The sequence below is a fragment of the Gracilinanus agilis genome, chromosome 2 (genome assembly GCF_016433145.1).
Source record: "Gracilinanus agilis isolate LMUSP501 chromosome 2, AgileGrace, whole genome shotgun sequence".
Taxonomy (NCBI): domain Eukaryota; kingdom Metazoa; phylum Chordata; class Mammalia; order Didelphimorphia; family Didelphidae; genus Gracilinanus; species Gracilinanus agilis.
Genome location: NC_058131.1, coordinates 32,592,178 through 32,609,322, shown reverse-complemented (window position 1 = coordinate 32,609,322; position 17,145 = coordinate 32,592,178). Strand labels below are relative to the sequence as shown.

At 41.1% G+C, this 17,145-nt stretch overlaps 2 protein-coding genes across 2 annotated transcripts in view; one reads left to right on the top strand and one right to left on the bottom strand.

The window, feature by feature from the left end:
* The window catches only part of LOC123233140 (all-trans-retinol 13,14-reductase-like), a 39,203-nt gene extending 32,968 nt beyond the window's left edge, over positions 1 to 6,235 (top strand). The window contains exons 8-12 of the mRNA XM_044659308.1: positions 3,749 to 3,887; positions 4,298 to 4,407; positions 4,494 to 4,660; positions 4,877 to 5,036; positions 5,664 to 6,235. Of these exons, the coding sequence (XP_044515243.1) occupies positions 3,749 to 3,887; positions 4,298 to 4,407; positions 4,494 to 4,660; positions 4,877 to 5,036; positions 5,664 to 5,809 (722 nt within the window). The 3' untranslated portion in view covers positions 5,810 to 6,235. The remainder of the gene's footprint in view (positions 1 to 3,748; positions 3,888 to 4,297; positions 4,408 to 4,493; positions 4,661 to 4,876; positions 5,037 to 5,663) is intronic.
* A 4,237-nt stretch (positions 6,236 to 10,472) lies between these two features.
* TGOLN2 (trans-golgi network protein 2) overlaps positions 10,473 to 17,145 on the bottom strand; it is an 11,848-nt gene continuing 5,175 nt past the window's right edge. The window contains exons 2-4 of the mRNA XM_044659307.1: positions 16,602 to 17,143; positions 14,300 to 14,383; positions 10,473 to 12,638 (exon numbers count right to left, since the gene is read on the bottom strand). Of these exons, the coding sequence (XP_044515242.1) occupies positions 12,633 to 12,638; positions 14,300 to 14,383; positions 16,602 to 17,143 (632 nt within the window). The 3' untranslated portion in view covers positions 10,473 to 12,632. The remainder of the gene's footprint in view (positions 12,639 to 14,299; positions 14,384 to 16,601; positions 17,144 to 17,145) is intronic.

The following is a 17,145-nucleotide window of genomic DNA, read 5'->3' as shown; positions in this document are numbered from 1 at the left end:
GGGTGGGGCGGTTGCTCAGCTCGCAATTGAGTGAGTAAGAGCCCTTTTTAGCCTGGAAATGTCTCGATTCCACGTACCTTCCACGCTGTGCCCTGTTGTGGGGTTCCTCCGTTCGTCTGGACTTGTTTTTATGTCCCCTTGAGGAGTTTTGTGTGTTTCGGTCAGGAGAGGTTAAGAGCTGCTTCTTACTCTGCCGCCATCTTAACCCGGAAGTCTGAAATGTACTTCTGTACCAAAATTTTGACCAGTTCAGATGAAAGGGAGATGTCCCTCTTCAGTAAACTCTGGTGGCTCCATCGCATCATCAGGATCAAATATAGTTCTGCATTCAAAACCCTTCATAACCCAGTTCCCTGACTCCCACCTCCCTATCTTTCTAGTCTTATTGCACCCTGAAACCCTGCATGTATTTTTTGATCAGTGACACTGGCTTCCTTGCTATTCTTCAAACAGGACACACCATGTCCAGGCATTTTCACCAACTGCCCCTCATGCAGAGTATGTTCTCCCTCCTCAGCCACTTCTTTTGGCTTCCATAGCTTCCTTCAAGTCCCAGATAAAACCTGGCCTTTGACAAGAAGCCTTTTCCCATTCCTTTTCATTCTAGATTTCTCTGCTGATCATTTCCCATGTATCTTGTCTACAGCTTGTCTGCATATATGTGAGTTTACTTGTTGTCTTTTTAAGAATATATTGGACAGCCATATTGAAGTCAAGATGATGAACAGTTACCTGCTTAGAATGTGGAATGAACAGAACATGGCAGGAGCTTGGCAGAAGCTAAGGGCAGTTAAGGCTCGGGTATAAAAACCAGGAACTGGAAGCCAGAGGGGTCTCAGAATTGAGATATTGGGTTAAAGGGTGGTTTGGGTTGGCCTTAGGTGAGCTTTATTCAACCATCAACCAACAACCAACTTCAAATCTAATTCATCAATTCCTGTTCCTGAATTTCACTATCAAGAAGAACAATAATCATCTTAATCAGCAGAGTAACCTTGATTTAGGTTGGGCCTGTCTGGTGCAACCAGGCTGTTATCAATCCAACCTGATCAAGGGTATTTTCAAAGATCATCAAGAATATCATTAGCTTTAAATAGTTAAGGACTTCCTTATTCCCATTCTCCCAGACATTATCCTGCTCCTCCCTCCTTAAGTTTATTAGTAATAAATCATATTAAGCCCACAACTGACTTGAACTTCTTCAAAAGTTTAGTGGGCTTTAATGAATCACATCCTGTGATAATTTAAGGGAAGGGGAGTATTTTATCTTACAAATTAGTGATCAATTCGCATTCAATCTCAAGCATTATCCGAAGTACAGAGCTTCAGTTGGGCAAAGTTAACTATACAGTTTTATCAGCAGATTCCTTGCTTGGCTGGTAGCCCTGGGATACTGTTATTATCTGGAGATAGGGTTCAGCAGATTTAACATATTAAGACAGCATCTACTGCAGTGGGCGATCATTTGAGGTTCACTATCATATCTTAAGTGTTTCACATAGGATTTAACATTCACCATTAACCCTGCTTCAGAACCTTGATCAACCATCATTATAACAGTTTTATAATATTCTCCCATTACACTGGGAGTTTCTTGGGGGCAGGGGCTATCTTTTGTTTTTCTTTGTATCCTCCAGCAGTTAGTACAGTGCCTGGTACATAGTAGGAACTTAATAAATATTGATAGCTTGACTGACTAATGGACATGCTTACTTTACATTGGATCTGATCAGAAAGGTACTCAGGAAATCCCCATGATAGATAATGCTGGTCCTTGGTTTGAAATCAATACCACCATTCATTCTCATGTGTGTGTGTGTGTGTGTGTGTGTGTGTGTGTGTGTGTGAACAGGAATGGATATTGCATCTTGTTAAAAAAAATTTTATTGCTATCATGGTTTTTATTGTTCTTGTTATTAATAATCTATTATGTTTATAGTTTTTATAATATTAAACTAGCCATGCATTCCTGGTATAAGCCCTATCTGGTTCCAGCGTTTAATCTGTGATATGTTGCTACAATGTCCTTGCTAATATTTTATTAATATTGTTATACCAATATTCATTAAGGATATTGGTATATATAGTTTCTGGTCTCTGTTTTGACTCCTTGGAATTAAGACCATATTTGTGTCCTTCTTTTCCTATTTTTTCTATGGATCTATGACCCAGAACTGGGTAGTGATTAAAGAAGATACCAGATGGCACTTGTTCCCGCTCCCTGAGCTAGTTCAGGGAACTCCTGGGGCCATTCTTGCCCTGGTGCTTTCAGTCTTTGTGTATAGCTTCAGTTTACTTTCAGTTCCTGAACGTTAGAATGTTCCACGTTGGCATGTTGTTGACCAGACCCATTGTCAGTTTTTGTAGTCCTCTCTGATGCCTTGTATTGATCTGGACTGGGAAAATGACTTGCTATGACTTTTTCTTCGATTTCCACATCAGCACTTGGTCTGGTGCATTTTCTATAGTCTTTGTGGATGGACTGTGTTGGAGGAGCTGGGCTATCCTACTTCCTGTTGCCCCACCATTTTCAGTATACCTGTCTTTCAACGGCTCTTCCAGCACTATCTTTGTATTTTATCACTTTGGTTAATTTGATTTGAGTAAATTTGTACCTCAGACTTGTTTTAATTTGCATTTCTCTTATAGTTATTTGGGGCAGTTTTTTTTTTACTTTTGGTTGTTGAAAGTTCTTTTGAAAACTTAGCTCATATTCTTTGATTACTTACTTATCTATTAGGGAATGGCTCTTAGTTTTACAAATTTGGGTCAATTTCCTATAAGGTTTAGGTGACATTTCTGTCAGAGATGTAACAGGAAGGATAGGAGGGGGAAAAGGAATAAGCATTTATCTAGTATCTAATTTGTGTCAGGCACTGTGCTAAGGGCATTACAAATACTCTCTCATTCATCTTCACAACAACACAGGGAGATAGATGCTATTACTCTCTTCATTCTACAGTTGAGGAAACTGAGGCAGAGGTTGACTTGCCCTGGGTCACAGAGCTAGTAAGTTGTCTTGAGGTCAAATTTGAACTCAAATCTTCCCATTTATTTTGCCTCCTACCTGCTCTTATAGTAAAAGTTGGATTTTCTGTATGTAAAATGTCCACATTTAAAGAATCAAAATGGCATTCTCTTTTGTTACTACAGTTTTAGCAAGCTCCTTTATTGAAAAGAATGAAGGTATAATAGTTGCAGTTAAACTAATGGAAGAAAGGAAGGAATAAGCATTTATTAAGCATTTACCATGTGCTAAGCACTGTGCTAAGAACTTTCCAGATCTTATCTCATTTGATCCTATTCTGTAGGCACTGTGAATCAGCTTTGGAGAAGCCAGAGTAGGAGGCAAAAATATGGGCATAGTTATAGGAAATAGATATATAAGCATCAGCTGCACAAAATGCTAACAGAAGTAGTGGAGGCAGCCTAGGAAATAGGGAGGAAGAAAGAAAAGGGGGTTGACATGGTTCTAGGAATGAGCAGAGTATACAGAAAGGGAGAGATGGGAGAGTACATAAAGGGAAGAGCTTTCTAAGTTGCTACAGGTTGATATTTGGGGTGAAAAGATTCATCCAAACACAAAATAGGAGCAAAACTGGATAGGACACTTTCCCAAAGGCCAAATAGGAAGTTTAAACCATCAGGTTTTTCCCAAATCAATGACTGTGGTCAATATACAGTATATGTACCAACAGAGTTGTCCATTGGTCGCTACATCCTGAGGTCACTATGGTTCATTTGACAGGTATTCAGACCCAGCTGAGAATGGTGCAACATGGCCCGTCTGCACTTTGTGTCTTCATCTGCCTCCGAGGCTCCAAGAAAAGCCTGGGCCTGGAAGCCAACAATTGTTATGTCTACTTTGACTCAGACACTGACCAAGCGTAAGTCCTAAAGGAGGAGAGGTCTGGGATCCTTCTTTCCTAAAAGCTGGGCAGGAAATGATTCAGAGGCCCATGGCCTCCACATCTAGTCCTCCTCCTGGAAGCTTCCGTATCATTTTCATCCTTCCGTTTGCAGGAGACATCTCCTAAGCCAACTTCCTCTTTCCTCAGGTGTCGAGATCAGTTATTGGCCTGCCTTGATTGAGTCTCTGGCAGCATTTTTGGATCCAAGGAATCTGTCAGGCTCCCCTTCTACTAAACTCTCCTGTCTGGGGAGAATGACACCTGTCTCTTTCTTGGGAGAGAATTAAGATACCAACTTAGAATGTAGGATTCTTTCTTCAAGAGTTACATGGATTTAAGCTGTAGAGGAAGCAGTCATGTGGCTGATCTCTTCTTCTCCCTCACAGGATGGAGAGATACCTATCCCTATCCAGGGACAAAGCTGTGGCACACATTCCCTATTTCTTTATCACATCAGCATCAGCCAAAGATCCAACATGGAAAATCAGGTTCCCAGGTGGGGCAGAGGCCGTGGAAGAGGGAAAAAGGAGGGGTAGGAATGGGCCAGCTCCAAGTATTGTGACCAGAGTTCTGTCTCCTCAGACCAATCAACACTGATCATGATGCTGCCTGCCCGCTATGAATGGTTTGAAGAATGGCAGGATGAGCCCCCAGGCAAGAGAGGGAATGACTACGAGGCCCTGAAAAATTCCTTTGTAGATGCTTCCATATCTGTTCTGATGAAACTGCACCCTCAGTTGGAGGGGAAGGTACTGGCATAGGGAAAGGGGGGAGGCAGGTCAGCCTTAGTTCTCTGAACTCATCCTGGGGGGGAGGAGTATGGTCCTGAGGGGAAGTAAGCACTCTGGGAGTAAGGGGATCACAGCTTCAGACAGGTCATCATGAAGTGGTACAAACTTAAATTTAAAAGGGAGTTCGAAAAACCTCACTGGGCTCTTTCTCAACCATCTTCTTTACCTCCTCAGGTTCATAATGTGTCAGTAGGGACTCCACTCAGCCATCAGTCCTTTCTGGCTGCCCCCCACGGAAAGAACTATGGGGTGGATCACAACCTGAACCGTCTGAAGCCCCATGTAATGGCCTCAATGCGGGCCCAGAGCCCCATTCCCAATCTCTACCTTACAGGTATAATGTCTCACTGTGAGGAGAATTAAGTTGTCTCTAAGTTCCTTTGGCTCTCACCTTTTTGCCTCTATCCCTTCATCCCTCCTCAGGCTCTACCCTGAAAGTTCTATGAGCAACAGGAGATAGAAGGTCCCTGGAAAACTAGGAAAGGTGGGATGAGAAGAGAGAACTTTGATATGTGGTGCCTCTCACAGGGCTTCTTAAACCAGAGTCTGAGATCTTGTTGTTTTAACATTTTGATAACTATATTTCAATATAATGGGTACAATTGGCATTTTGTTTTACGCGTTTAAAGAGATCCATGACACAAAAATGGTGAAGAGCCCCAGCCCTAGACAGACTCCTCAGATTCCTGGCATTGGACTAAGTAAATTGGTCTCTTAGTTCTTGAGTCCCTCTTGCATCTTCACTCAGTTGCTATTTTGCTTAGACCCTGATCCATTTCCTCAGAAAAGGAGAGATTGTACTCTAGTACCATGGGAGCATAGGTGGGAGCAGAGCACGGACTAGGACTCAGGGGTCCCTTGTCTTCTCCTGGAGCTCAGGCACAGCCTTCTGAATTCCCTGGTGGAGGTGGTTTGCCATACTGCTTGGCCCAACACTCCCATGACTGTTTTTGCCTTCCAGGGCAGGATGTGTTCACCTGTGGTTTTCTGGGGGCCTTACATGGGGCCCTGTTGTGTAGCAGCACCATCCTACAGCGGAATGTGCACTTGGACCTTTTGCGACTCCAGTCTCGCATCTCTGCTGCCCTGCCCAAGAGGATGAATTAGCACAGGCCAAGTGGATCATGTAAGGCAAGGGAGTCCTGAGTGGCCCAAAAAGCTGGGCAGAAAGCAGGACACACCTGCTAATTCGCCTCTACTGCACTCTAACACCTCGCCTTATGCCTTAATGAAAGCTATACTTATCATACATAGCTGTCAATTTAGATTTCCAAGATGAAGCCCAAGGCAAAGGTTTTTTTCTCTTAGATCATGGTGGTCAAAGTCAGGGCCCTGGTAGTCTTCCAGGTGGGCTAAGAGATGGTGTTTCCTAGCAGTGTTTCTCCTTAGGCTTCTATTGTGGGCTAGCAATTTATTTAGGCCATTAAACAAAAACCAAACATTACCTCCTTGTAAACAATAACAGTGAGTGTTCTTCACTTGGGTACATCATGATACACGGTTCAATGTTTCTGGAATTTGGACCAGAATTCTGGTGACCCCCCCCCCCCCCTGCAACTATGGCCAAATCACTTCACATGTCTAGGCCAGCTTTTTCAATAGTAAAATGTGGTGGTGGGGGGGGGGGGTGAGGGGGCTACATCATTTCTAGGGTCCCTTCCAGCCCCAAATGTATCACTGCATCTCTCTGTGAGAGGTCTCTCATGTGGGTGACAAAGAAAGGTAAAGAACAGTGTGAATTCAGGTTAATGAATGAGATAGGATGTTAGAGAACTGGCTTGGTGTCCAGGGAGGGAAGCACGGGCTCAAGTTTTACCAGTAACAGATGCCGGGCAAGTTGTTGACTTCTTAGGGATCTAAACAACCCTCTAAGACTAAGTGGCAGAGTTGCTCCCAATTCCATTGAAGTCACAGGTCTAGTCCCTATCCCAGGTTTAAACTCCAGGGCAGCAACCATCTGCCTTTTTATTGTATTCCAAGGGCCCTGAGTGAGAATTGCCTTCATACATATTCTTGGTATCTGAATCTGAATCTTGGTATCTGAAGGGTCACTTCAAAGTTTTCTATCAAAGCCCCCAGGTTGGTTCCCTTCTGAATAATAAAGTTAGTGAGATTTTATGTTAAAAGCCTAAACCCTGCTTTTCTCTTATTTTTCTATGTGCTGTATCCCTTTTTTAGGGTATAAACTCCATATGTTTTATCTTGGCCTCCCTCAGTTGTTTGAAGAAAGTGCTTTTGAAGCTCTTGATTACTATCTACACAGAGCCAGCACTTCCTCCCTTTTCGGCATGTGGGGACAGAATGAATGGGAAGATTTTTCTAGAGATATCAAAGCAGACTTTGAAAGAAGGCTCAGGTCAAACTGGTTTTGAGGAAGAACTACTCATCTTTGGCTTGTTTTTAATCATTGGCCACAGCCCCCTACTGAAGAAAGCCCAATTTAGATGACCAGATTGTAGATGGCTTCACTGGAATTCGGTTCATTTTTTCTACTCACTCCTGCAGCTCTTATAATAATACCTTGGAAAGCCCTGGAGGGTCACAGCAATGTCCTCAGCAACATAGATTTCCCCAAAAGCCTCTGGTATATATGTTCTCCATCTCCTGTACTTCCCAGTTACACAAACAGAGAATACTAGGTCATCAGCAACAACTACTCAAAGGTATAGCTAGAACTATGTCTGGAAGTTCTTTCCAAAAGCTTGGGTTTAGGTGAGAGCACAGATTCAACATAATTTCCTTTTCAGGGATAATAATGTTGTAAGTTCATTCTTCCTAGGCTATGGTCTCCTATCATGATTGTGTATTTTTTATGTGAAATAAAATTTTCACGAAAATTGGTATTTACTTTCTAACAAAACACCTGGCTCTTAGGAAGGACATTGTTGATAAGCTAAGTATCCAGAAGAGGGAAAGTCAGACAGATGGTGAAGGGTCTTTGGATCTGTCATATGAGGATTTGTTGAAAGAACAGGAGCTGTCGAGAATGGAAAAGAAGACTCCAAGACTGATACGAAGGCTTGTTTTAGTATCTGAGGGGCTGTGATATAGAAGAGGGATTAACTTGTTCTGTTTGGCCCCAGAGAGCAGAACCAGGACCAGTGGATAGAAATTGCAGAGGGAACTTCAGGCTGTCAAGGAAAATCTCCTAAGAGCTGTCCAGAACAGTAATGCATTGCCTCTGGAGTCCTGGATTCTATAGTGCGGCTTCTTTTTTTGAATCTTAGTAGTGCTGGATTAGATAGCTAGTGAAATTCCTTCCAACTCTCAAATTCAGTAATTCTGGACCAAGATTTCTATACCTGTATTATACAAGGAAGTAATGCGCACCTTAAGAATATCCATCCTATAAACATCTTATTCATGAAGGACTTTTAACTATCCACACTTGTTTTTCAAGAGCAAAAATCCCAGGTATCCCTAAACTTGTAAATAACATACATACAGTCAAGTTGGATTTTCTCAATACTGCTAAAGGGTCTAGTTATGGTCCAGTTATACTGTATATTCTCTGATTTCTACATATCCTTTTATTCTGTAAGAGACCTGAATTGAACGATGTGACTTGCCTATACCTTTCCCAGTTTTTTTCCTACTTTTCATCTTTTTTTTTTTTTTTGGCCCTAAAATGAATTCGTTTATATGTAAACCTTCTGTGGTGCGATAATCTCATCTGACAGGCTTTGTGGTATGTATGAACTGAATCTGACATGGAATAGCTTTGGTTTCATGCTGCAATACAAAACTGCCTCTTGGCATGGCAATGCATGAAAACATGTAACAAAACATTGAGGACAATGAAAAGTGGATATAAATCAGCAAAGACCAAATAACATTTTAAAAAATCACGAAATTTATTGGTGAAATTTGGTAAAAAGTGAAAGTATGGGACACGACACATAAATCCACCAAGAAGGAAATGGGCTAGACTACCCAGAAAGGGACAATAATGCCAAAAGACAATTTTTTTCATTTTGCAAGGCATACTGGAAGTCACAGAAACATATATATCAACGACTGAGATAGTTCTTTAAAGAAAATTGAGTCCCAATGCAATGGGAAATAAAAACCATAGCTCATGAATTCTAAGCACAGGTGCAGATAAACCTCAAGATAACGTCATTCGGCAAATACATGCCTGATATGTAGAGAGACCTATAGTAGAATGGACCATGGCACTGAATATCACAACTAAATCCAGGGGGTTATAGGCAAAAGTCTGATCAGGACTGAACTCATAAACTCTAGCAACATTCCCTAGCAATTATTAGCAGAAAGATTGGGCCTGATGTACTGTCTAGGTCCTTCCCAGGTCCTCAATTGTTACAATTCCAAATGTACAAAGGATTCCAACTCTGATCACAAAAACTTCATTCAGCTTCAAATTGACTTTCAAAAACATAGGTTAAGATAAAAAAAAAGTCTGGAATGAAATGAATCAGAGAAAGAAGAAATAATCCACAGGTAAGTAATGTAAGATTTTAAGGAGGATCAAAGAATCTTATCAACATTTCTCTTAAAAAATTAACCCAAAAAAAAAAATCATCATAGAAAAAGGCATTTAGTCTTCATTCCCAGGTTTCAGGTCAGATTCTTACTCCCTAAAAAAATACTTGAAGAAAGATTTCTGGGGAAACTGGCCCCAAATTTTCCAAACAACCATTCAGCACAACAATACTCCATGAGAGTTTTGGGAGTGAAATGATCTTAAGTTCTTTGCATTATTTCAACATAAAAAACAGCCTTTCTCTCAACTCAAAGGATTGAAAAAATGGAATTTCCAATTTTTACTGGAAACATGGGTCTGACAATGCAACATCACAGTTCCCCCAAAAGGTTAAACTTCCTCAGTGCCATAAAATTCTTCTGCCTTTTCTTCTTTAGGCAAAGCTAGAAACCTCTAAGCAGTTGAGATCCTAATCTAATATAATACTACATTTAGGTGGCAAGTGATGGCTACAGAAACTCCACGATTTACTGAACAAGATAAGAGATAAGATAATGGTCTCAACTAAGGAGGCAAGACCACATCCATTCAAACGGAATAATGAAATGAAGCCACAAATGATTAAATTCCTGGATGCATGACAAAGTTAAGTTCAGAAAAAAGGACGCATATAGATTGTTCAAGTTGAAAGGGGGGGGGGGGGATTTAAGGGGCCCCTGAAGCAAACTGGTTCCATTAAAAGAGGAGGATTAGCATGATCAAGGTAAGGAGATAGTTCATAGACTGGTAAGATTGTTCAGACTTTAGCACAAAGCAAGTGTTTCAACCTAGAAGAGTTATGGTTGGATAGCTAACTTGGTACTAGATTGTTTTGGGTCTTGAACACCATGCAGGAAAACCTGGATTTATTTGGAGACAATGGGAGATTTCTGAGTAGAAGAATAAGATGAAAGAAATGTTTTAGGAAAGTGAAGCTGTCATCTGTGCAAGGGGAAGGCTTGGAAAGGAGAAAGAATCTGGTGGTAAACAAGGCTACGACGATAAGCCAGGTGTGAGACGAGGAGCTCTGGATCAGGATGATGACAATGGAAACTACAAAAAGAAACTAACAGGAGGCAGCTGGGTAGCTCAGTGGATTGAGAGCCAGGCCTAGAGACAGGAGGTCCTAGGTTCAAATCCGGCCTCAGACACTTCCCAGCTGTGTGACCCTGGGCAAGTCACTTGACCCCCATTGCCTACCCTTACCAATCTTCCACCTATAAGTCAATACACAGAAGTTAAGGGTTTAAAATTTAAAAAAAGAAAAAAAAGAAACTAACAAAACAAGACCAGAGGTGAGAGATATGTTAAAGGAAGAATCGGTATGGTTCATTCTGAGGAGTAATAGGGCCTGGATAATAAGAAGAATGAATGTGATCCTAAAAAACAAAAACAAAAACAAAAAAAAAAAAAAACCAGGTTAAGTCAAGAGTGAAGAGACAGTCTGCAGGCCAGGGAGTCTGGTTTTAGCTTTGCTGAGTTCCAAGTGACAGGGAGCCAGGCATCCATGTAGAAACATGCAGCCAGTAGTTGTAGATACCAGATGGGGACTTATAAGGGAGGTGGGGCTTAAAGATACAAAGTCCCACAGTGAATGAATTCCCTGAGTACATAGAGACAATAGCAGAATGACTAAGTGTTGAAGAATATTCACTGTTTAAAGGGAGCAGATGGAGAGAAGCAAAGGGTGCCAAAGAGGAGCAGCTGGAGAGGTAGGAGAATAATAAGGCTTCGTGTAATATCACAAACCCAAGGGTATAAGGATAGAATTTCAAATACCACTTGCTTGAGGAGCTAGGCAGGGTAAGGAGAACGACAGGATGGTCACAGAAGGAACAGAGGCAGACAAATGGAAAAAAATGTGCTCTGTGTTTGGGGATAGAAAGGGAAAAACTAATAAAGTGGGAAAGAAATTAAAAAGTGCTAAAGAATAAATGGGGAAGGGCAATAACTAAAAAAAGAAAACTTCTGGGAACAGGCAGAAAAAACTGAAGTAAGATTCTGGGCAGGGGAGTTAATTCTAAAAGGAAGAAACATTTCTTCCTCCAAGTGCGGTGAAGAATGGCACAAAGATACTGACTGGTTAAAGCAGAGATAAGGCTAAATAAAAATATGTACATTAGAGAGCCTTGATCTTTTCAGTAAGGGAAGTATTGATTTTAATGAAATAAAAAAAGGTCAACTTAAGAAAAGTAGTTCTCACAATTTAAAAGCAGGAAAGAATTCATGCAACAGTCTGAAATGAGCCTTCTGCAAGCTTCCCCACAATGCCCTGGCTTCTCTCTCAGTAGGCTATCTGATCCCCTGGGTTTCCCTGAGGTAAGCTATTCTGCTCCAGGTTTCACTTTACCCAAAGTCCAGAATCCCTATAACAATGCAATATAAGCAATTATCTTGTGACCGACTTCCCTTGATGTTTCCAGCAGGGAAACTACATCCAAGAAATCACCTCCTTGCCTCTTAGAAATTTCCACCACATAGATCTTAACATCCCTGACACGACAGAAGCAGAGAAGCAGGACAGCTCTGTTTCAGAACCACCAAAGGTTCACAGGTTCCAGAATCCCTGCAAACAGACTAAGTTTGACTGGCTGAGAAGTTCTTGAGAACATTTTAAAAGAAAGGCAACAATCAATGGCAAGTGCAAACTGGGTTAGGTGGGAAATCTGCTTCTCAAAAACCTTTTGATAAAATGACGTGATTCTCATGTGCAAATTTCTACTGTGCCTGTGGGTGAAATTGTGGACATTTATAAATGATCATCTTAAAATTCTAAAACATCTGTACTCAGGGGCTTAGCTCCCACAACCCAGAGCTCAATATATAATCAGTGCAATTGGAGGGACGTTGTTTCCCTCATTTGTAGTTTTCCTGAAGCAATTTGCAAATATTAGAAAGATTGAACAATCTGCACTTGATGAATAGGAATTCACATGGGGAAAAGATCTCTCCTGTTTGGAAACCCTCCCACTTCGGCCATTACCATCTCTTAAATGAGTAATTCACCCTCCCTACCCTGGGTCTGCTCAAGTCAGCAGAGAGGAGTAGTCAGAGTGCAATATTTTCTGCTAAGGCAAATCTTTTTGCCACCAAACCTGTTGTGAGGAAGATTATTTAGTATTAGCCCTAGAGAAGAGGGTACAACAATAGCTCATCTTGGGCCAGGATTTTCCTTTGGTCACAGCCCAGTAACCTCTTGTGTCTCTTCAGTTGCCCTCAGAGGAGGAAAGAATGGAAGAAAACAGCACACAACTAGCAAACAGAAGGAGTCTGATTTTATCAAAGTGCAGGTGCAAAGAAGAAAATATTCCCTGTCTTGACTGGACCAGACTCGCCAGAGCCCCAGCTCAGGGAGATAGGTACTGCCCAGGTCAGGCACCATTCTTCAGGCTCTCGTACTTCAGGACACAAAGCAGTAGGGCAGGCACGTTTCTCAGGGTGAAATCAGATCTAAAACAACAACAACAACAACCACAATAACCAGGCTCGTTTCTAAGAATTCTTCTCTACCTCTTACCTGTGGCTGATAGCTAGCTGTGATTTTGGAAAATTGCACATAAATACAAAAATGACTCGGCAAACTTAAATAAATAAAAATGAGCAGCAAAATAAAACTATCCTCAAAGTCATTCTTTTTTTTTTTTTTTAACCCTTAACTTCGGTGTATTGTCTCATAGGTGGAAGATTGGTAAGGGTGAGCAATGGGGGTCAAGTGACTTGCCCAGGGTCACACAGCTGGGAAGTGGCTGAGGCCGGGTTTGAACCCAGGACCTCCCGTCTCTAGGCCTGACTCTCAATCCACTGAGGTACCCAGCTGCCCCCCCTCAAAGTCATTCTTAAAAAAAAAAAATTTAAGGGGGGCAGCAAAGTGGCTCAATGGATAGAGAGCCAGGCTTAGAGTCAGAAGGTCCTAATCTGGCCTCAGACACTTCGTAGATATGTGACCCTGGGACAAGTCACCTAACCCCATTACCCAGCCCTTACCATTCTTTTTTTTTTTTTTAAACCCTTACCTTCCGTCTTGGAGTCAATACTGTGTACTGGCTCCAAGGCAGAAGAGTGGTAAGGGTGGGCAATGGGAGTCAAGTGACTTGCCCAGGGTCACACAGCTGGGAAGTATCTGAGGCCAGATTTGAACCTACGACTTCCTGTCTCTAGGCCTGGCTCTCCATCCATTGAGCTACCCAGCTGTCCCCCCTTACCACTCTTCTGCCTTGGAACCAATACTTAGTATCAATTCTAAGACCGAAGGAAAAGGTTAAAAAAAAAAAAAAGCAATCTACAGCTTGACTGTGCCAAGGGCCAGTGAATTTGAGAGGACAGCAGACCCGGGTAGAATTCTGAAACTGGCCCATGAAGCCTTCTCTGCTAAGGTGGAGGGACCATGCCTGGTTCTCTCTATGGACAGCAAAAAGCAGCAAAAGGGCTTTTCTTGGCTGTCAACTAAGACCACCCCAAAGGTAAACTCTATGTCATTCCTTATCAGTGCTTGGAACAAGAAGAGAAGAGGGTCTATATGGTGGCTGTAGAGAAGTGGAAGCAAATCAGAGCTCTTTTTGCAAGAAACTTGAGGAGAAGAAAGCTTGATCAAGTTCACTGGCCTCTGGTCAATCTGAAACTTGCCCCAGTAAGGAGGTGTGTATACTTCTCTCCCTCATCCAAGCATATAAGAGTTAAGTCAACACCTGTTAACTGAATGTTCACTACGTTTTGAACATTTGGCTTAGAAAATCACAAACCAATGCTCTACCTAAGTTGTTTTGATCTTAGAGACAGCTAGGTGGCATGGTGGATAGGGAAATGAGCATTAAATCAGGGAGACCTAAGTTCAAATTAGCCCTCAAGACAGTTCATACTTTTTGACTCTGGGCAAGCCTATATCTGCCTTACTTTTTCTTATTTGTAAAATGAAGATAATAGCACCTACTTCCCAAGGTGGTTTTAAGGATCAAATGAGATCGTATTTGAAAAGTGCTTTACAAACCTTGAAGGGCTGTATCTATCTAGCCATTTCATGCACTTCTTTCTAACCTTTTAGGTACTGTCCAATTATGGAGTTGGCTTCCTTGCCTGAAGCAGCAGCAATCCTTCTAGAGATTCTAGTTTCTTACCTTTTGGTCCAAGCGTTGGTAGTCACTGGCCTTTGGCCTCCTGGTAACCTTGGCTCGCTTTCCTTCCAGGGCAAAAGCAATGATCTGGCAAAAAAAAAAAGAAAGGTATTCTAAATGATTTTTTTAAATGCTCTGTAAGTAGGAAAATTTTCAAGCTTTAATATCAGAGGTAGCCATTTCAGAGATTGTTACTTAAAATTCTATGGAACAACGGGCAATTTTCCTGTCTGGTCACAAAACAGAAAAGTTTTTGTTTACCTATAGTTGTTATTTATCTATAATGTAATCTTTACATACTTCCGGGCACATATGTGGCTCAGTGTATGCACTGTGTTGTAAGGAGTAAAAGGCCTGGAGTTGGGAAGATTCATCTCTCTTGAGTTCACTGTATGGGCCTGGGTTAAGTCACTTGACCCTGTCTACCTCAGTTTCCTCATCTGTAAAACAAGCTGGAGAAGGAAATGGCAAATCATGCCAGTGTCTGCCAAGAAAACCCCAAACAGGATCACAAAGAATTGGACACAACTGAAGAACAAAAAGTTTTCAATATATCCTGATGACTATCTCAGAATAAGTAAGGTTTAGTTTTTGCAATATTAAGTTCATATTTTGGTTCATGTTTCTAAAATAAAGTATTTTGAAAATATGCTTAAATGCATCTTAATTACTGACTACTTTTAATCAGGGGACCTATTCACATTAGGAATCTATACCATTTAATACAAGGGTTCTAACTTTGTTTCTATGGTGAATGCTTTAGGTAATCTTGTGAAGCCTAGGGATTCCTTTCTCAGAATATTGATTGGTTACTTACTAGGTCTGTAACACAATGAGATTTTTTAAAAAAAAGGGGAAAGGACCTACTTGTACAAAAATATTTACAGCAGCTCTTTTTGTGGTGGCAAAGAATTGGAAGGAAAAGATGTCCGTCAATTGGGGAATGACAGAGCAAACTGTGGTATATATTGGTGATGGAATACTATTGGGCTATAAGAAACAATGAACAGGATGATTTCAGAAAAAGCTGCAAAGACCTACATGTAAAGTGAAATAAGCAGAACCAGAAGAACACTGTACACAGTTAACAACAATACTGTGGAATGATAAACTGTGATAAGACTTAGCTACTCTCAGCAATGCAATGATCCAGGACAATTCTGAGGGACTTACATGTTATCCACCTCCAGAGAAAGAACTGTTGGGATGAATGCAGATCAAAGTATACTATTGTTTACTTTTATTTGTGTTTTTATTGGGGGGAAGGGGTTGTGATTTTATATGAATATTCCTTTACAACAAAGACCAATATGGAAGTAAGTTTTGCAAAACTCAGATCAAATTGCTTACCATCTATGGGAAAGAAAGGGAAGGAGCAAATTTTGGACCTTACAATGTTGGGAAACATGCAAAACAATTATTGCATATAATTGGGGAAATAAAATATATAAATAATTTTAATCTTGTTTTTTTAATTAAAAAAAGAAAGGATACTAGTTGGTTGCCTATATCCATAACCAAAATGCTCAATTTTAGTTAAAGGTTAGTGAAAATAAAGATGTAATTTTTTTTTCCATTCAAGTTCACAGACCCTCTAAAATCCATCCATAGACTTCCTAATGGGTGTGCTCTCAGACAACTAAAACTATCAGTTACAGGTGGGTTGACAATTTTCATTAGTGGAAGAAAATTCCATTATGTGAGCTCCCTATATCAATAAAATCACAGGTTCTACCTGCCAGCTCCCCTCCCCAACCAAGCAAAATATAAAAATAAGATTTCTTGAGGGATCAGTTTGCAAATTTAACCCTATATAATCACAGTAAAAATAACAGCTAGCATTTAATTATCCTTTAAATTTTGTAAGCATTTTCACATGACAATATCATAGTCATATAATTTGACAGCTAAAAATTTTCACCATGGGCCATGGCTGAGGGAGGCCTCATTAATAATAACATCTCAAACCAAAAAAGGATGGTAATACCGGTATTAACATTTAAATATTATCATCACAGCACTCACGTTTTAAACAGATTTTTTAAATCCTACTTTGCAACCTGATTGCTTAATCTTTCTTATTCCAGTTTTATTAGGCTGGAAGTGATACACATTTTTGAGATTCTTAGCAAGATTTCACACTAAATCAAGAGGGAGAAAGCAAACAATCTAGATGTCTAAAAGTCAAAACAAGAGGTAAGAAAAGTAAACAGCTTTGCTAGAGCCTGAGGTGATAATGTGGCCCCTCAACTGAGAGGAATCTGAAAAACCCAAAATCTCCTTCCCAATTTAACTTTTAACTTACCTTTCTCTTGTTGTGATAGGCAATGTACAGGACAGCTACTAGAATGGCTGCTGTGACCAAGTATGCAAAAAAGTGGCTGCTTTCTGAATTTTCCTTGCCTTGACCATTCTCCTCCAAATAAGGGTTGCTATGCTCAGGATTGTCTGCTGGAGATTTCACATTGGTGTCTGTTTTGGACTCTTCTTTAAAAGGATCACTAGAAATAAACTCATCAGAATCTCCTTTGGTCTCCTGGTCCACTTCTGGATTGGTCTGCTGGTCCCCTTCTAGGTTGGTCTGCTGGTCCCCTTCCAGGTTGGTCTGCTGGTCCCTTTCTAGGGGGGTCTGTTGTTCTCCTTCTGGATGTGTCTGCTGGCCTTTTCCTGGGGAGATTTGCTGGTCCCCTTTTAGATTGGTCTTCTTGCCTTTTTCTGGTGCAGTCTGCTGGCCCCCTTTTGGGTTGGTCTTGCTCACTTGCGTGTTGTCTGGTTGGCCCCCTTGAGAGCTGGCCGGTTGGCCCCCTTGAGAGCTGGCCGGTTGGGCCCCTTGAGAGCTGGCCGGTTGG